The sequence below is a fragment of the Anser brachyrhynchus genome (genome assembly GCF_964034855.1).
Source record: "Anser brachyrhynchus genome assembly, chromosome: 27".
NCBI lineage: Eukaryota > Metazoa > Chordata > Aves > Anseriformes > Anatidae > Anser > Anser brachyrhynchus.
This window is the reverse complement of record NC_137720.1, coordinates 451519-469113: the sequence shown is the minus strand read 5'-3', so window position 1 is coordinate 469113 and position 17595 is coordinate 451519. Positions and strand designations below refer to the sequence as shown.

The following is a 17595-nucleotide window of genomic DNA, read 5'->3' as shown; positions in this document are numbered from 1 at the left end:
AGCGCTGTCTCAGGCGCGAAGGAAGCTTTTCCCATCGCCTCGGTGTCTGCTCGTAGCCGGGTTTGACTTCGCACGTCCAGCCGCGGTGCCCCGAGCGCTCCCGGAGCTGCGTGCTGCTGCGCCGCCTCCCCTGCTGGGCCCAGGCCCGCGTGCCAGGTGCTGCCGGGCGGCCCGGAGCTGCTCTCTCCCTTCTCGCCCCGCTCGATGCCTGGGGGCCCAGGACGGCTCCCCCAGGAGGCCGGGACGGGCACCGGCCTTCCCACCGCGACCGGGAGCCGCCGGGGGGTCCGCCCCGCCGGGGGGCGGCTGCCCGAGGCCTCTGCCCGCCGCCGGTCGCCGGCTCTCGGGGGCAGCCGCAGGGTCCCCGCGGCTCTGGGGCGCCAGGGGGCGGGCGCGCACCGTGCGCGGCGCCGCGGAACGGCAGCGCCCCGGAGAGCCGCGGCCGGGCCCCCGGGGGGGAGCTCCCGGCTCGGCGGGGGCTGTGCCGCCCGCTGCGGGCACCCCGGCCGCGCGCGGGGCTTCGCGGCGGCTCCGGGCTGGGGGCCGAGCCCTGTCCCCGTCGCCCGTCCCGGCGGGGCGCGAAGGGGTTAAGGCGCCCGGGGCCGGTCTCGCGGCGAGGGCGCAGCCTCCCCTCCCCGCTTCCCATCTGGATTCGATCAGGGCCGCGAGGGGCCGGAGCATTCCTGAGCGCTGAGGTGGAGGCAGCGCCGGCCGCACTCTCCGACGGCCATGGGGCCCTGGCGCTGCTGCCTGCTGCTGCTGCCGCTCCTCGCCGCGGCCCCGCGCGCCCAGCAGCAGCAGTTCATGGAGTACGTGGAGCGGCGCCTCGCCCTGCTGGAGGTACGGAGCGGGGCTCCGCGCGCCGCTTCCCCCGCGCCTGGCGGGGCCGGGAGCAGGCCCGGGGCGAGGAGGAGCCGCCGGGGGGCCCCCGCGCGGCGCGGTGCGGGGAGCGGTGCGGGGGGGGGGGGGCCGGGAGAGGGACCGCGGGGGGGGCGGGAGGGTCGCGGGCGCGGGACCGCGGCGGGACGGGGCCCAGGACGCGAGCGCCGGGGGGCCGCGGGGGCTCCCGCCGTCGGGCGCGGGCGACGGGACGGCTGCCACGCGTGGGCCGTGCCGCCCCGAGCCCCCGGTGTCCCCTCGGCCGCCCCAGGAGCGGATCTCGCAGTGGCACGACCAGAGCAGCCGCTATTCCACGGAGCTGCGAGACTTCAAGAACCAGGTGCTGGGGATGCTGGAGACTGCCGAGAAGGAGCGGGAGGCGCTGCGGTCGGAGGCGGAGGGCGCGGCAGTGCGCGTGGACCGCCTGGAGCGCGAGGTGGACTACCTGGAGACGCAGAACCCCGCGCCGCCCTGCGTGGAGGTGGACGAAACGCTGATGGAGAAGCAGGTGGCCACGGCTAAGCAGAGGAAGAATGAGAAGTACACCAAGCTGACTGGTGAGAGCCTGCCGCGGCTCCCCTGTGAGGTGGTTCCGGGTGCAGGGTTGCCCCAGGCTCGGTCACGTCGTGGCATTGACTCCCCAGCGGGGTCTTGGGCATCTCCCAAGCTGGGCTGGGCTGGGCTGGGGGTGGCGTCCCTAGCCTGATGCACAGGAACAGAATGGGGCTTATTGGTGCCAGCGGGGATGGCACTGCAGCCTCTGCAGCAAGTTTGCAAGGGAGTTGCCTGGGGAGTGGGGTGGGACACACCAAGGCCTATGTGCATTGAGCACAGGGTGACCCCAGCGCGGGGCGGGAACCTCCCTGCCTGCAGGGCCAGGTGGCTTTCAGGCTTTCACAGCTGCTCGACTCTTGCAGATTGCAGCGACACCATTGCGAGCGTCAGAGCCATGAAGATCCTGAAGCGTTTTGGCAGTACCTCAGGTCTCTGGACCAAGGATGCTGCAGGGAACTCTGAGAAGATCTACGTCTTCGATGGTACTGCCAACGACACAGTGTATGTCTTCCCCCGCATGCGGGAATTCACCCTCTTCTCTGCCACCCGCAAGGCTGCCCGCATCAAGCTGCCCTACCCCTGGGTGGGCACTGGGCATCTTGTCTATGACGGGCACCTCTACTACATCCGCCAGCAGGGCCCCTTCCAGGTGATCAAGTTCAACTTGGCCAACAAGACAGTGGTGGACAGCTCGGTGTTCCCGGCCGAGGAGCAGATTCCCGTCTTTGGGCTCTCCCCCTTCACCTACATTGAGATGGCAGCAGATGAGGAGGGGCTCTGGGCCATCTACGCCACCAAGGAGAATGAGAAGAACATATGCCTGGCCAAGCTGGACCCCACCTCGCTGGATATCGAGCAGATGTGGGACACGCCATGCCCACGGGAGAACGCCGAGGGCGCCTTCGTGGTGTGTGGGGCGCTGCACGTGGCCTACAACACCCGCCTGCCCAGCCGCTCCCGCGTGCAGTGTGTCTTTGATGTCAGTGGGACGCTGGCCCCTGAGGATGCCTCCCTCGTCTACTTCCCCAAGCGCTATGGCTCCCACTCCAGCATGAAGTACAGCCCCCGGGAGAGGCAGATCTATGCTTGGGATGACGGCTACCAGATCATCTACCGCATGGAGATGAAGAAGAAGCTGGAGGTCTAAGGGGCCACGGCAGGGCACCCCCACGCCTCTGGCAACCCTGCCCCAGTGAGCGTGGCTCTGCCCCTCCTGCCCTGTGGTAGCACCTCCAGCCCTGGCATGGGGTGGCACCTCTGCCCCGTATCCCATCACTGTGAAATGGTGAAATGCTGGACCACCGCCCCAGGCCTCCCTCCACCTGCCAGCACGGGGTGTCCCTGCCTATGACCTCTCTGAAGAAACCTGGACTAATTTAACAAGGCTTTCTTCTCTGTGATACATTGAATAAATGCTATGCAGCTCACTGCAGCCACCTGCTTGGGGGGAGCATGGGGTGCTGGGGCCGGGCTCCGGAGCAGTGAGCTCCACACTGCCCCGGTCACCCCGAAGGGCTGTTCCCAAGAGTGGGGTGCCCGTGCAGGGCCGGCCAGAGCAGTGAGTATGGCTGCTGCTTGGGGGGGTTTGGGCAGGGGTCCTGGGGGTCAGGCAGGACATTAGGCTGGGGCTTTGGCACCTCTGAGCCAGGCCAGGGCCTGCCTGTTTTGTATGTACAAAACTGTGAGCAAACAGCAAAATCCCTTAATCTGAGAGAACAACTGGAGATTTTCCTCACGTGTTGGTGAGGCATCCTAGCCAGCAGTCACCAGATGTTGCTGATTTTCCCAGTTTATGTCTAATGAAGCACACTTGTCTTCCCTCTGCAGTCACAGGGTTGTCACAAAACCCATACCTATGGCCCTCAGTCCCCCAGGCCTCTTCCCATCCCCGCTTTGTGGCGATGAAACCTGCATGGCTCCATGGTGGCAGCACCCAAACCCCAGAGGAGACGGGGGCGGGACAGGGCTGCTGCTGGAGCCCCTTGGGCGGCAGCTCTGGCTCTGTCAGGCCTGAAGTCCCCCCATCTCTGATTGGGGGGGCTGGGGGCTGCAGCAGGCACGTGCTGGGCATGGACATGAGCACAGCACCAGGAGGGCCCTGGGCACAAAACGGGGCTTGGCCTTGGCCACCCACAGCTGGCGGCTGCACTGAGCGCCACTGTGCCACGTCCCACCAGTCCCTGCCACATCACCCAGCAGCAACTACCCCACGTGCTTCCACTCGCACCTCACCCCTGGGCAATGCAGGACTTGGCCCAGAGATGCCAGATGTCATCCAGAAACCCAGATGTTCTGTGATTTATTCCTATCACAGTTGCTCCAGATGCCTGAGAACACAGAGGCTGAATTACGAGGTGTCTGTGTGTCATTAAGCATGCATTTTTCACATTAGAAATAAGGTCTGGGTACAAACGCTCAGTATATGAAACTGTGAGCTTACCTGGCCAGATGAGGATTCCTCCTGCTGGTGTGGCGCAGGGCTGCCCAGGCACCCCAGGGAGGTGATGGGGAGCATGACTGCAGCGCATCCAGGGGGCTCTGGGGGCTGTGGCCATGGTGCGAAGGGCCACGAGCCCTCCTGAGCCACAGCACCGCCACGCCGTCCCTGTGCTGCTGAAAAGCTGGGCCTGCCTCGAGGGATGCTGTCCTGCAACGTGAAGGTGACTCGATACTTGCTTCAAGTTCTGTATTATAATTATCTTGATTGCACAAGAAAAATGTTTAAACACACTTTGAATGACTGTAATTGGGTGGTGCTGAAAGTTCAACACAGTGCAAATCAAGCAGAGAAATAATCCAAGTGAGAAGAATGATGTGAACCGTCAAGTTAATTTATAGCCCTTTTCAAGATCAATAACTACAGTAACAGAAATACAATTTTCAGAAATTGCACAGTTGTAAATAATTATGCCAATGATTTCTCTAGCTTGAATTAAAACTGGTGGGGCAGCAATGATTCTACACCAGAAAACATCTAACCTGAAACAGCATTCCTGCAAAATCTGACGGTCACTGCCACAGATGTCGGTGCTCGCCTTGGCATCAGTGGCATGAGGTACAGACAGCAGCTGCACTGGCAGGCTTTTGGTTGTCCAGAGTGGCACAAGTCCATCAAACATTTTAATGTCTTTGGAAAATCTGGCAGATTAGGATTCACCTTGCCATTGCAGGAGGGGCATGACGCCCTGCGGCTGGCCTGTGTTGCACAGAGCTCCTCTCCGGAGCCCCGGCAGAGCAGACGGGAAGGCCAGCCTGTCCACAATGACAAACGTGGCTCTTCCATGAGAGCTGAGAACCTGGGATTTACTCACAAAAAACTGCTCATGAGACAAGAGGCAAACTGTTTTCTCTCCACTGCCTTGTGGCTATGCCACAGACGCAGCCCCTCCGGCTGCAGCTTCACCCAGGCGTGCGGCCCCCAGGCAGCGACCGTGGTCTTGGTGCGTCCTGAGCACTGCCGGGTGACAGCCACGGCCTGAACCACCTGGGTGCACCTAGCAGCCCAGGATGCCATGACATGGGAAAGCGGGGACGCTTGGGAAGCATTTACTAGCACGGGAAATGGCAGCTTTTGGGGCGGGAGGGCCGCCTGCTGCCACCCTGTAAAGTGCCGACATGACAAACGCTGCCTGCCGTCGCCTACAGTATCACCATGCTTATGTGGAATTTGTTTTGTACAAACACTTTGGGAATGAGGCAAAACAGAAAGATAACTGCAGTGTCTGATCGGCTTATAAAATGCAGTACTTATGTAGCACTCCACATCCTCAAAGTACCTCAAGAAACATCAACAAATTAATCCTCAGAATAACCCTGTAAAGCAGAACAGCATTATCTGCATTTGCTGACAAACCCTGAGACAAAAATCATGTTTGATCTGTAAAAGTGGTTCCACTCTGAGCTGGCTGAAGGGAGCTCGGGCGAAGCGTGGCTGCTCCTGTGCAGCATCCCGTGTGGCCAGTGGGCTGAGCAAGCCCCAAGCCCCCAGCCCGCAGCTGCCCTCACCGGGAAGAAAGACGTAAAGGCTAGAGTTCACCTCCTGCTAGGTCTTATTGATTTCTCTTTTTCTTGCTTAAATATTTATCAACCTCATTAAGAGGAAGCAAAGGTTGTGCCACAGGTAATGGGGCTGCCAGGACACTGAGTGCCCTGATAAACATTAATTACCCCCCACCTGCATCTCTGCCCCTGGGAGTGGGGGAATGGGGGGGGGGGGGGGGGGCGATGACACCTGCATTTAAACCCTGGGGCTCAACATCTGCTCCATTGACCTTGCCCCTGTTTCTGCTGCCAGGTGCAGCTCTGCCCCAGCCCTTTCCTGGCACTGCTCACACCCTCTGTGCCTCCACCTCCCGGAGCTTCCTTAAGCCCCCTGCCCCTATTGGGAACAGGGTTTTCCTTAGCTTGTGGGGCTGGTCCTTCGTCACTCTGCGCAGCCCAGACCTCAGAACTGCCCGGGCCACTGCCACCCACCGAATCCCTCTGAGCTACCATGCGTTTAGGAGGATGAACTCCTGAACTCAGAGTTACCGGTGGCAGAGACTCCGCTGTATTCCTGTTCATCCCTTGGGCAGGTTTACCTACAGCCACTGTGGCCAGGCCCTTTCCCCCTATCAGATTTTCTTTAAAGCTTTTATTCTAAGTGTGTCCCTGGCTCAGCTGGCTGATGAAGGTGGCTCCAGCACAAGAGCAGGGACTCGCTCGTGTCCCCCTGCTCTCTGGGCTGCAGCATGCACAATGCCTTGTGGTACACGTCCCTGACCCGCAGCTGCCGCAGCTCCACAGGGGGCAGAGAGCCCCTCCGCAGAGGCAGTGCTTCACAGCAGTGCTGTCGCTTTCTGTAATGAGAGATTAGTGGAAAATATGTTAATACGCCTTTTCTGGTGAAGTCACTGCTTTCCTTGTGAGTCTACAGCTTCTCATGCTTTAATTGCCAAATATTTTATCTCTTTAAAGAAGAATCTGTGTAAGTAATAATTCCTTTCATCTCTGTTCCTCTTGAAAAATACTTCCCTTCGGAAGGCAATCTGATAAAGTAAATTGAGAAGTTATGTTAACACTAGGAAAGAGAAAGCAAGATCTCCCACAGCTATTTTTTTCCTCTTGGTCTAATTTTCAAGGATGCTGGCTTTTTTTCTTGCTCTTTTCCAGCTCATGAGAACCGTTGATAAAGTGAAATGATTTTTCATGTAGTATTAGAACCTAGGAAACTAAATTAAAAGTAGGCAACTTAAACAAGTGTATTGTAAAGATACTATTTTATTGAAACAAGAAGGGGAGAATAACTTCTCCATTCAATGCTTTCTTAATGCCTGGTTGGCAAGTATAATCACAGGCTTTTAACTTCAAATAGGTATTTCTGCCCACATAACATCTGGTTGAGGTCTAACTTGTCACACATGAATTGGGAAGCAATAACGCTCTCTGTCCAGGACTTCACAGAAGTGGGAGGATGTAGGAGCTTGGGAGGATCTTAGTGTCAGGAAGGAAAGAAGACGGCAGCAGCTTGCTTAAGGTCCTTTGTGCTTTGCAATGGAAGTATAGAATAAGCAAAACCAAATTCACCAGGATAGTTTGCTGAGAGCCTCGTGGCAGAGAGGCAGAGCCCTGGCCTATGGCTTCATGCTGGTGTGGGCTGGGCTGGAGCTGAACCTGCTGGTGCCCAGGCAGGAGTTGGTGACGGGGCTGGCTGGCTGAGGCAGTCTCCTTCTTCTCAAAGTAGGATCTTCCAAATAACAGCAGGGTTAAAGCAGGGTTAAAGCGCGTGCTTAATCACAGCTCTGCACTACTTCTGTTTTTTGCATTGTCAGTGCTCTCAGGGATCTACAAGGGAGTCTTGCAGATTTGGGGACAGAAGGGCCCCTGGGCTGTGGGTGTTAAAGGTGTGTGTGGGGGGGGACTGCAGGGGCAGGAGTCACAAGGTGCTGCGGAGTGCTTTCCTGGGATGCTGACCCCTGCCCACTGTCCTGCTGAGCCCTGTGCTGCCCCATCCAGCCTGGGGCACATCAGTCTGGTGGGGAATGTGGCTGGGGCCCTTCATCTGCAGCCACTTCTGCCTGGCAGAGATGATGATGATGAGAGATCCAGGGATCAGCATACTGGGCTGCAGCTCTGTTCAGCTTGCCTCTACCTCCCCCAGCCCTGCGTTTCCTCCTCAAGCAGTGGATGCGGCTCCTGCCGTGCCCTCTGCAGCACCCAGCTGCCTCCCACCACCAGCCCCGGCCCCACCACGGTGCTCTTGTTCCCTCTGCACTCTCCTCTTCACATGTGCTTTGCTGGTAGAGGCAAAGGGAGAGACAGAAACCTGGATTTCATTAAAGAAGTGGATTCTGCAAAAATATGGGGCTCACTGCGGAGCTGACAGGTCTGCTGGAGGGAAGCAATCGTGCTCTGCTCATCCTTCCTAGTGCTGGGGCATCTGTACCATCCTTTCCTCTTGACAAGAAGATTAAAAACAAAATCTTTGGATTCAGAGCTCACAGCCCTGTCAGAGAAGCTGTGGTTTGCAACATACAAAGTTTCATTATTTTCTGGACAGTTTCCATTATGAACAGAATTTGCAGTTACCTCAGTACTTTGATCAGGCTGGATTATGCTGCATGCATTGCTCCCAATTCGCAGTAAAAGGTTTGTCTCCAGTCAACAAGGATATTGCTGACATGAGGAGGACCCACGCAGGCAGCTCGCACCATCCTCAGGATTTCATGCATCCTGCAGTCTACATGATTTCAGTGGGATCTTCTCTGGGGTGTTATTATTACTAATTCTATTATTATGAAAGATGTTTCCTGAGGACACAAAAATACTAGCTCAGCTATTCATCTAAGCAGTTCTTTAATTCCTCTGCTCTCTGAAAATCAGCTCCCAGAGCCTGTCTGGAATAGATCCAAATTTTCTGCTCAGTACATCCTCCCAAGGCAAAAGTGCTGAGGGATGCAGTGGTCCTTCCTGTGGCAAAGGAGAGCTTGAGTTTCCCTCCTCTGTGCTTTGCCCTGGAACCGGCTGCAGCCTGGGGATCGTGGACCAGTTCCAAAGACCCCCAGAAGGGTTTTCCTCATCTGTTTGCTTCTGGCCCCTCTCCTGCAGCTGAGGTTGGGTAAATGGCAACTCCAGGCCTGAGGCACGGGCAGGGGCAGGTGCCCTGCTCGGTGCAGTGAGCACCCGTGGCTGTGCTCAGGGACGTGGGACCCCGGGGGGCCGGAGCGGCTGCCCCCGCGTTGCACAGCACCCCGGTGCTGCGGCCGAGGTGGTGCCTTTCTGCTGCAGGCATCTGGCAGCCTGGAAGGACGTATAACCATGGCAACCAATTATTACGGAAAATTGATGTCGTGGCTACACAGGTAGGGTCAAAACAAACAATTTTTTTTTTGTTTCTAATAAAATACAGAAGTGTGTTATTGACTCACTAGTATCACAGTTAAATGAATTTCTCCAAAATTGCCTACTAGCCCTTGCAAGTGAAGCAAGATAAGCACTTTCCATGGAATTGCTCCAGTAAGAAAAAATGTGAGGTCTGACTGAATCCACGAGGCAAAGCCGCCAGGGCAGGCATCGGTGGCGGGGACCGGAGGCCAGGAGCCTGCGCAGCTCGGTGCAGCGGGGCTGCCTCCTTGTCCCAGCTGCTCTGAGGGGCCCTGGCTCATCACCCCCGCCTCACCAAAGCAACGTGCTTCCTTCCTTGTCCCTTGCCAAGCAGCAGCGCTTGGCACCTCTCACTCCAAGCTGCATGCTTGCAATGGGTTTGGAGATGTTTTAATGCTGTTTTAGAGCCATGGAGCATCTCAGATGACCGAGCCTCTGGCTGGGGCAGGAGGAGCAGGTCCGTGACAGGGCTCTACGTGGCGGGGGAAGCCGGGGCAGAGTGCTGCTCCTGGGGTATGGAGGTGGTGGCAGGAGCCTGCCAGGCACCCAGGGAGCCGGGGTAGCGGCTGTGGGGCTGGTGGGCGAGCTCCCAGTGGGAAAGCAAGATTTTTTATATGTTATGAGACCATGCAACGGAGAGGAAAAAGAGAACAAAGAAATGCATATTAATGTATCAATTAATTTGCAGTAGAAATGCAGTCCCTGACCTCCACGTAGCTACTTCCTGCTGAGTAGCTGCAGCCCTTCAGTCACTTTACCTCTCCTGTTTAACCTCAAAGTGCTCCAAGCTTTGCAACCTCGAGAACTCCAACAGATGAGCAGGCAGCCCACAGACCAGAGTTATGGTTTGTAATCAGCTCCTGGAGGAGATTGCTCCTCACAGCTTTGTTCTAAATTCTCAGTGCTTCCTTGACTGCATTTTTTTTTTTCTATAGAAGCAAGGTTTTAAATGAAAAGCAGTTTTCCCCAGTGGAGCCATCTCCGATGTCAGAGTAATCTGCCATCTTCTTTCCATTCCTTATCCAAGCTTGCCTGAGAAATTGAAATGTTCAGGTTGCTGCAGAATACAGCAAGAAAGAAATATAATTTAATCAAGGGACATCAGTACCAATAAACCCCAAGAAATTTGGCACAGCTAGGGTGCAGCATCCTCATGCTGTGTGTCAACTGTGCAATATCCCTTTGCGATGCTCAGCTGTATTCAGGCAAACCAGGCAATTACGTGCCATTGATTTGTATTCCTGGATCTTCCATTTCTCCCTTCATTCCAAAAGCTGCTTTCACAGGTTAAGAGAAACATGCAGTTTCAGGAAAGAACTATTTTTACCACATCGTCCACTCTGTTCCTGCTTCTGGGAACTCTTGTTTTGAGCCAAAGAAACCACATCTGCTGGGGTCCTTGGAATTGACCTGGACCCCAAGGCAAGCCTTCCTGGGGCGGGGCCCCTGCCACCCCAGCCCCCGGCGCTTGCCATGGGGCAGAAACACAGCTGCTGCCCTTGGCTGGGCATCCTGCACCCAGCTTTTCTGAATGGAGCCACTGGTCCTGGCACCTTCCCAGGGCAGAGGGGATATTGCTCGGGGTATGAAGGAGGGCATTTTGGATTTCAGTCCTCAGAGATTTAAAACATCCTCTAGCTAAACAAATTCTCATTAAATTCAATCTCCAGTCAGCCATGGTTTGCCCCGAAGGGTGTTTGTTGCTGAGGTATTTGACGATCCTGCATCTGGCAGCACCAATGCCTGTTGCTGCAGGGACTGTCTTTGCTCTGGAAAACATCTTATTTTTTGCTGGTCATTCAGACACACCAGACAAATTCCACATTTCAGAAAGAAGATTGATTTTTAAGTTCTGTGGATTTATGATAGAGACCTTTGACATTTTTGATATGTTTGATTGTCCATGAGAAAGAAGCCTGTGCTGGCAGGCTGTTGCCGCCTTGGTGGGTGACGGCAGCAGGGCCAGCCTGGCTCCTTTGCAGCACCCAGCACCATCACCCTCTGCAGCTAGCCAGGGGCAGCTCATACCACACTGGGAGAATTTTAAACCATTCTTTTTAGAGTGAGGAATCCAAAAAAATGCCTGAAATCACCACTCCAATCAAGCACAAGTGGCAGTGGGGACAGCCCTGGGTTAAGGTGTTCTGTAATTTGCTGCGGTGGCTGCGAGTGCTGCAGGGCAGGAGATGCTGCTGGGGCAGTTTTTGAGTACCCAGTGCAGCAAAATAACATCAGATGCTGCCTCGGTGCTACAGCTCTAGGAGCGCGCACAGCCCAGCCCTGACTGGTGGCGTTGCCTTTGAGGATTGATCTTCCAAGACCCTCTCCTGGGCCAGCACCAGCCCATCCTATTTACTTGGAATACAAACAACTGCAGCGTCTGCTTGCACAACACCATTTGGGGGCTTGGTGATGTTTTTTTTCTCCATGGCAAGGGAGAACACCGCCTGCTCTCTGGGACCGGATGGGGCATGGCATGAATTCACAAACCCCTTTCATAGTTGCAGCTGTAGAAACATGATATTTGTGCTGGTTCACCCCCCCCCCCCCCCCCCCCATGGCTTTGCAAAGTGTGACGAGCTTTTGGGCAGCTGGACATTGTGCTGGGAAGCAGATGGGGCTGCAAACAAAAGCCTGATGCAACCGTGTCCTTCAGCCCCTGAGCACGGCCTGCTTCCCTAGGGCTCCGCGGGGGCTCCGGCCCGGCACCCCCGGTCACAGCACATGATCCCCCACACTCTGGCAGAGATCCCGCTAAGGCTGGCGGCAGGCAGAGCAATGCCAGCAGCCTTGCGGGACATGCACAGCGTGCAGCAATTAGAGGTTCATTAGATAAAGCTGAAGCTACACAACGGGCAGTAAGCTCCTCCTGGTAACTGCTATGGCCTGGCAGAGTGCACATCTCCGGCAGGCAGGGGCCATACCCAACAGCCAGACTGCGTTGCCATGCGTGGTGCAGACGTGCTCAAAGGGGAGAAGCACCAGGGCCTGTGGCAGCACCAAGCAGCCCCGGGTGGTGCTGCTGGGGCTGGGGAGGGGGCACGTCACTTTGTGCTCAGGGCCGAGGGGTTGGAGCGGTGGGCAGGGCAGCCCTGCTGAGGGTCCCAGAGCATCACGAGCAGAGCAACGAGCAGCATCCTGCTTCATTTACGTGAGCTATCCAAGAGCAGCGCTGGCAAGCTGACTTGATTTAAAAAAAAAAAGAAAAAAAAAAAAGTAATTACTGCGCTTCCACTTTATTCCTTCTGGCAGGAAAAAAAAAATTCTAATGCGGTTTGAAATGGAGAGGGATGTGCAGCTGCGACCAGAAGGTTAGGAGCGGGTCTCTTACTTTGGAAGAAATTAACAATACAGAAGGAATTTACCTATGTGCCTGTGATGACTGGGCTACATTTCCCAGTCATCAATTCGCTATGGGATGCTCTGCTCTTCTGACTGCCCCTGCCCCCAGCACAGGCGATGTCCTCTCTACCACGCACCCCCATTCCCCATGGACACCTCCATGGGGTGCAGCGCTGGAACCCCAGCCCTGCCTCGTGTCACAGCAGCGCCCGGGTGATCCACGAAGGGCTGCGGGGACCCTGGGCAGGGAGGAGCCAGGAGGACGGCACCCCAGACTCAGTGGGCTCTTTGTCTGCCTAATCACATTTTTGCATTTTATTTCTGGTGCTGTAGCTACACTTGTCTCCACTTGGCTTTGGTGCCGACTGTTTCCGTGGCAACAGAATATGCTCTAGGATTTGTGTTGAGCCATTCAAAGCTATTTTATTAGCTTTAATGAACTGTCTTTTTAATAGAAACCTACACTGGGTTTTTGAAATATATGTGCTGTAAATTCCTTATTTTTAATTAGAAATGTCATAGGAACATAATATATGTAACTATATTTGCATGACTGATGCACTGTTTTAAAAATGTTTATATATAAAACACTAAAATGTAATTACAAATTATCATTGTGTTAAGTCCAGGAAAACAAAAGAAAACATTTCTTGAACTTTTAAGTGACATTGCCACTGAAGGCTGACTGCAGCAGAGGTGTCATTAGCCAAGCAGTGTTACCAGGAACGCCTCCAACACTTGGACAAAATCCATTTTTTTCTAGGTTTGTGCATCTGCAAAGAAGAGCCAAGCTCCGCTTCTCACAGTCTCACCTGCAGCACTGGCCTCTTGACAGCCCTGACTTTGGGGTGATGTTCGTCCTGGCAAAAAAAAACAGGCTACAGCTCCTGCCCAGCTTTCTTCTCAGTGCAGACAGCAGAGCTTCACAGCAGCTGACCTCACTTTCCACTGTGTGTTTTTCACATTTTTCTCATATACCAAGTTATTTTGTTGTCAAATCAGTGGGTAGGAACTTGGCTGTGGACAGTTCCTTGGCTCCACCCCTGTTCCCTCGTAATGAGCAATCCAACATACCCGTGGGGGTTCACATTGCCCTGTGTCCCCATCATTAAACTAGCAGTAATTAAGTGGCAGGCCTCACTGCAGTTTCTCTTGCTTTTCCTACAGTCAGTCATTGTTCTACGAAACTGGAGACTGTGAGACTAAAATCAAAAAGAAAAGGAAGGTCTGGGAATGCTGTCGTGTGTTTATTTTGTTTGCATTACTCAACATAAAGTAAACTATTCATTTGTGGCTGCTTGCAGACTTTGCAGAGACCAACAACCAGTGTTTGTGCAGGCTGTTCCACGGTATGTGGCCCTGAGGTGGTCCGCCTCATTTTGCTCTATAATCATATCACTCCTCTGTGAGTTATTATATAATTAAGAGTAGCATGGAAAGAGGGAAGGAGTAATAAAGTCTGATTGAATTCTGGGATGGGGCTTGTGCCAGCTTCAGCTGTTTTCAGAGTTATAATCCTTCTTTAGATGACAGAGAAATATTCGTGCTTGTACAGTGTATCTAGTTTCCATTAGTGTGACCAATCTTCTCGAGTGGCTGTGCTGAGGCGATGACAAACACACAATGGTTTGATTATCTCCTTTTTGAGGGACGAGGCAAAATCTCAGCATTTAAAATATAAATGTAGGGGTTTTTGAGCCATCGAGGAGTGGGTGTTTTTCACTAGCAAGAGATCCAGTTTTCCAGTAATGCAAGTGACAGTCAGTATTGAGTGGAAATTGATTATCTGTGTGAAGCAAGGATCAAAAATAGAAGCTTTGTGTCAAACCCCACGTATGTTTTGACTAAATCCTAGATAACAAGAAGAATGGATAAAAGACAGAGAATATACAGAGAACACCAAAAAAACAAGAAGCCAGGATTAAAGAAGAAAAAAAAATTGAGTGGGTTAGTGCAATTAGAGACTGTCAAGTGCCATCCTCTTATCCAGCTGGGACTGCGGCAGCTTGCTCTGGGCACATCTTCCACTCTGCACTTGCGTTACAGGTGCTTTGATCTACAAACCTGTAAGAGGCCACTTCCTATTTATGACATTAAAAACCTGAAGGCTCAGTCCAGCTCAGATCAAGTTTCAGAGGGCCTGCAGTCAGCTTTTGAACTATCCACTGTAAACCGATTATTTGGGATGGTTAGAACTGTTTCCTATAATAAGACTGGAATGTTCCCAGAAAAGATGAGTTGCCCTGGAAGTACTCAGTGGTGTCCCTTGGTAGAAGTATACAGTACTTCTCTTTATGCTGGAAAACTACTTTCACCAGTTTTCCTGGTACTACTTTTACTAGTTTTACCACCTTTCTGTTTAAATGGACTGTAAGCTCTTGGTTTTTTATATATATATATATATTTTTTCTTCTGTGACTATTGCCAGCAGATCCCCAAAGAATGTGCACAGCCTGCCCCAGGACAGTCAAGAACTGTGGCTCTGATAGCCTAAGGAGTGTCTGCTTCAAAACGTGTGGTCTGCCTCTGCAGCATCCCTTACCAAGTGAGGATGTGTTATCATCGCCTTCAGTACCGTCTGATATGATTACTGTAACCATCTGAAATCACATAGCACATGATTACTGCTTTTATGAGAGGAAGCATTTCACAAGGCAAGGCAAGAGTTAGAAATAAAATGATTTTATTGTTTCTGCTTCTATAGCACGTGGCACATAAAGAGAATTAAGACACATGGTGTGACTAGAAGGTACGTATTTGTCCATCACTGAACTCATCTTACCCAGAAAATCAATGCAAATGAATATCCTTCTCTGCATTCACAACAGTTCTGATGTTCAGTGAAGGCTGATGCTGTGACATTTAGGAAAATGAAAACTGAAGTTGACCTGAAAATTGTGGCTGATGGATGCAGTTCCTGCTAACCTGATGTGAGAAGGAATGGCTGTCTCTCTAGCAAATTTTGTTTTGACTCAAAACCTAAATATTTTAATTTAATTTTATTAATTTAGTTAATTTAATCACAATGGAACAAATAGCACTAACATATTTAGCAACTCAGAAAAAAATCCAAGATGTGAAAGCGTCCAGAATCTGCAGCTGTCTGATAAAGATCAGCTGAATTAGCTGTACTTGCAAAGCTAGTACACAGCGTTGTAACTTCATTTTTGGTCTCTGCAGCCAAGGAGCCAGGGAAGTTTCATTTTTCACAATTTGATCTTCCTCCGAGTCTTGGGCCTTAGAAACTTTATTCATTAAGGAAGTGCTGATTTTTCAATAGAAAAGTGTGGAAGTTTTTCTACTATTAGTTGTTTTTCTATATTTCCCATTACCCTTTTGTTCACCCTTTATTACTAGGATGATGTAAGAAATAAAGATCTAGTGTTCATGCAAGAATTTCACCTATTTCTGTAACATCTTTTCCCCCTTCATGTCTGAGCTCCACTCATGACAACTCCAGTGCTCCACATGATGTGGTGATGTTACAGGGGGTAAAGAGCAGCAGCTACAAAGGGAGTCTTAAGAAACTGTTCATGCAGGTAGCTCTAGGGAGACTTGAAATACAGAAATACAGTTCCACCCCACTCCCTACTCCCCACCCCCACCCCCCCGAGGAACCAACAGCTTTTTCTTTTTATATATGACAAAAGGAATTTGGGATATACACTGCACACACTTCTAACAGCTCATGAACACCTCTACATGAACAGGAAACCTGTAAACACGTTGCTGAATTTGGGCTGATCACAACAGTAAAGAGCTGCTCACAGACCAGAAGAAGTCTTCTCAAGTCTTCCAGTTCTGTTCTTCTAAGCAGGCACAGACAGTGCAGCACAGCTGGTCCAGATGTCTCCTTTCCTGGCAAAGTGTGCTGTCTGTAGAAACTCAAAACATCTTTGCAATTTTCCAACCTTTATACACATTAAAAACTATTTTACATCTTATTTTACAGACCAAATTTCCAGCTCATGTCTCAGTACACCTTCTTCCTTTGGAAACAGGTCTTTACAGTAAAATCCACAAAAAGAAACACATCACCTTGGGAGACGTATTAGACAAAGACGTATTTGACCACAAAACGGGTTTCTGCCTTTACTTATGCGGGAACAACTAGGCTGGAGTCTCACTGCAGCCACTGCCACTCAGCAACAAACTACTGAGACTGTAGGCCAAGTGCAAAAATAACTTGGTTTAGTCCTGTTTTTCTTCTTGCTCTGCTGTATCAGGGTGTGGGTGGTGGTTTAGGAGAGGGACAAGACCCCTGGCTGTCAAAGCTTGCTGCTCGGCCTTGCCACTGGTGGGAGAAAAAAGAATGCAAGCCTAAGCAGATGGGAGAGATCGTTTGAAACTCTTACATCCATTTACCTTGTTCCCTATCTCCTCTTTTACAGCATCATCTGCTCCACAGCATGCTTCAACTCATTGAATGCCTGCATTTAGCCAGTCAGGAAGAATTACTGAATGCTCTATTCTATTACTTTGTAAATCAGTCCACAATTGTGAGGACTGATATCCCCTCCCCAAAAGAAAAATAAATAGTATCTATGTACATTCTGTAGACAAAGTTTGCTCTTAGTTTACCTTTCCATTGTTTCCTGGTTTAGTGTTGGTGGGTTTTGTTTGTTTGTTTGTTTGTTTTTAAGAAATACTGAATAACTGCAAAAAATGCTTTCCTGTATTGGAAAATATTATTTATTATTTCCAGTATTGGAAAGTATTGGAATGGTAGTATTATTCCATTGAAGTTATGTCCACAGTGCCAGGGATATTTCTCAAAATGAAAATCAGATCACAGTGAGTAGATGTAGTGAACATTTTTTTTTATTATTATTATTTTTTTGCCATACTTATGAGATCATAAATTATTAGTCATCTGCCTTGGGGGCTATTACTATAATTCAAAATCATTACTACTTAAGCTTTTGAGTACTTGCCCATCTCACCATCTTGTTTTATTATATTCAAATGACAAATGATAGACATTTCCTAAAGACAACAGGAGGCATAATACTTCCACTGCTTCCTTCTCCCCCAGATCAATTCCTTCCTCTCCCACATAAGCAAACTCTTTGCTAGATAACATTCACACTTTAGCATATACGAATTTCACTTCTGTGGGTGAAAACTCATTAGGCAAATTGCACCAAACCAGTTCAAGTAGAACTAGTCATGGGAAAAGAGAAATCACAGCAATGCATCTTCTGCCAAGTCCTGAGCACACACATCACTGTGCTACAGAAAGAGCATCCAAACTACTCTGAAGAATACCCCAAGGGTGTGCAAAATGAAGTTTTTCAGATCATGATAAATCATGATAAATTCTGGGGAACTTGTTTCTCTGGTGACATGCACATTTTGTTAGGGAAAACATTTAACATCACAGACTGTATGCACAGTGCATGTGGGCCAAATGGGGCCCAAACACTCCCAGAGTACCACTGCAGCTTAGACATGAAA

At 51.6% G+C, this 17595-nt stretch overlaps 2 protein-coding genes across 2 annotated transcripts in view; one reads left to right on the top strand and one right to left on the bottom strand.

Annotated features, from left to right (window-relative positions):
* Window positions 1-462: 462 nt before the first annotated feature.
* On the top strand, window positions 463-2861 carry OLFML3 (olfactomedin like 3). Its single transcript, XM_080568979.1, has 3 exons — window positions 463-840; window positions 1151-1436; window positions 1797-2861. The coding sequence occupies exons 1-3, from the start codon at window positions 730-732 to the stop codon at window positions 2579-2581; spliced, it is 1182 nt and encodes a 393-aa protein (XP_080425105.1). The 5' UTR covers window positions 463-729; the 3' UTR covers window positions 2582-2861.
* Window positions 2862-3017: 156 nt separating this feature from the next.
* Window positions 3018-17595, bottom strand: part of SYT6 (synaptotagmin 6) — a 50567-nt gene continuing 35989 nt past the window's right edge. The window contains exon 7 of the mRNA XM_080568978.1: window positions 3018-16432. Within this exon, the coding sequence (XP_080425104.1) occupies window positions 16361-16432 (72 nt within the window). The 3' untranslated portion in view covers window positions 3018-16360. The remainder of the gene's footprint in view (window positions 16433-17595) is intronic.

Bases quoted from the DNA above. Each gene is read 5' to 3' on its own strand.
- OLFML3 (XM_080568979.1), top strand. From the start codon at position 730: ATGGGGCCCTGGCGCTGCTGCCTGCTGCTGCTGCCGCTCCTCGCCGCG. The intron at 841-1,150 runs GTACGGAGCGGG...CGGCCGCCCCAG, and splicing joins GGCGCCTCGCCCTGCTGGAG to GAGCGGATCTCGCAGTGGCA. The intron at 1,437-1,796 runs GTGAGAGCCTGC...CGACTCTTGCAG, and splicing joins GAAGTACACCAAGCTGACTG to ATTGCAGCGACACCATTGCG.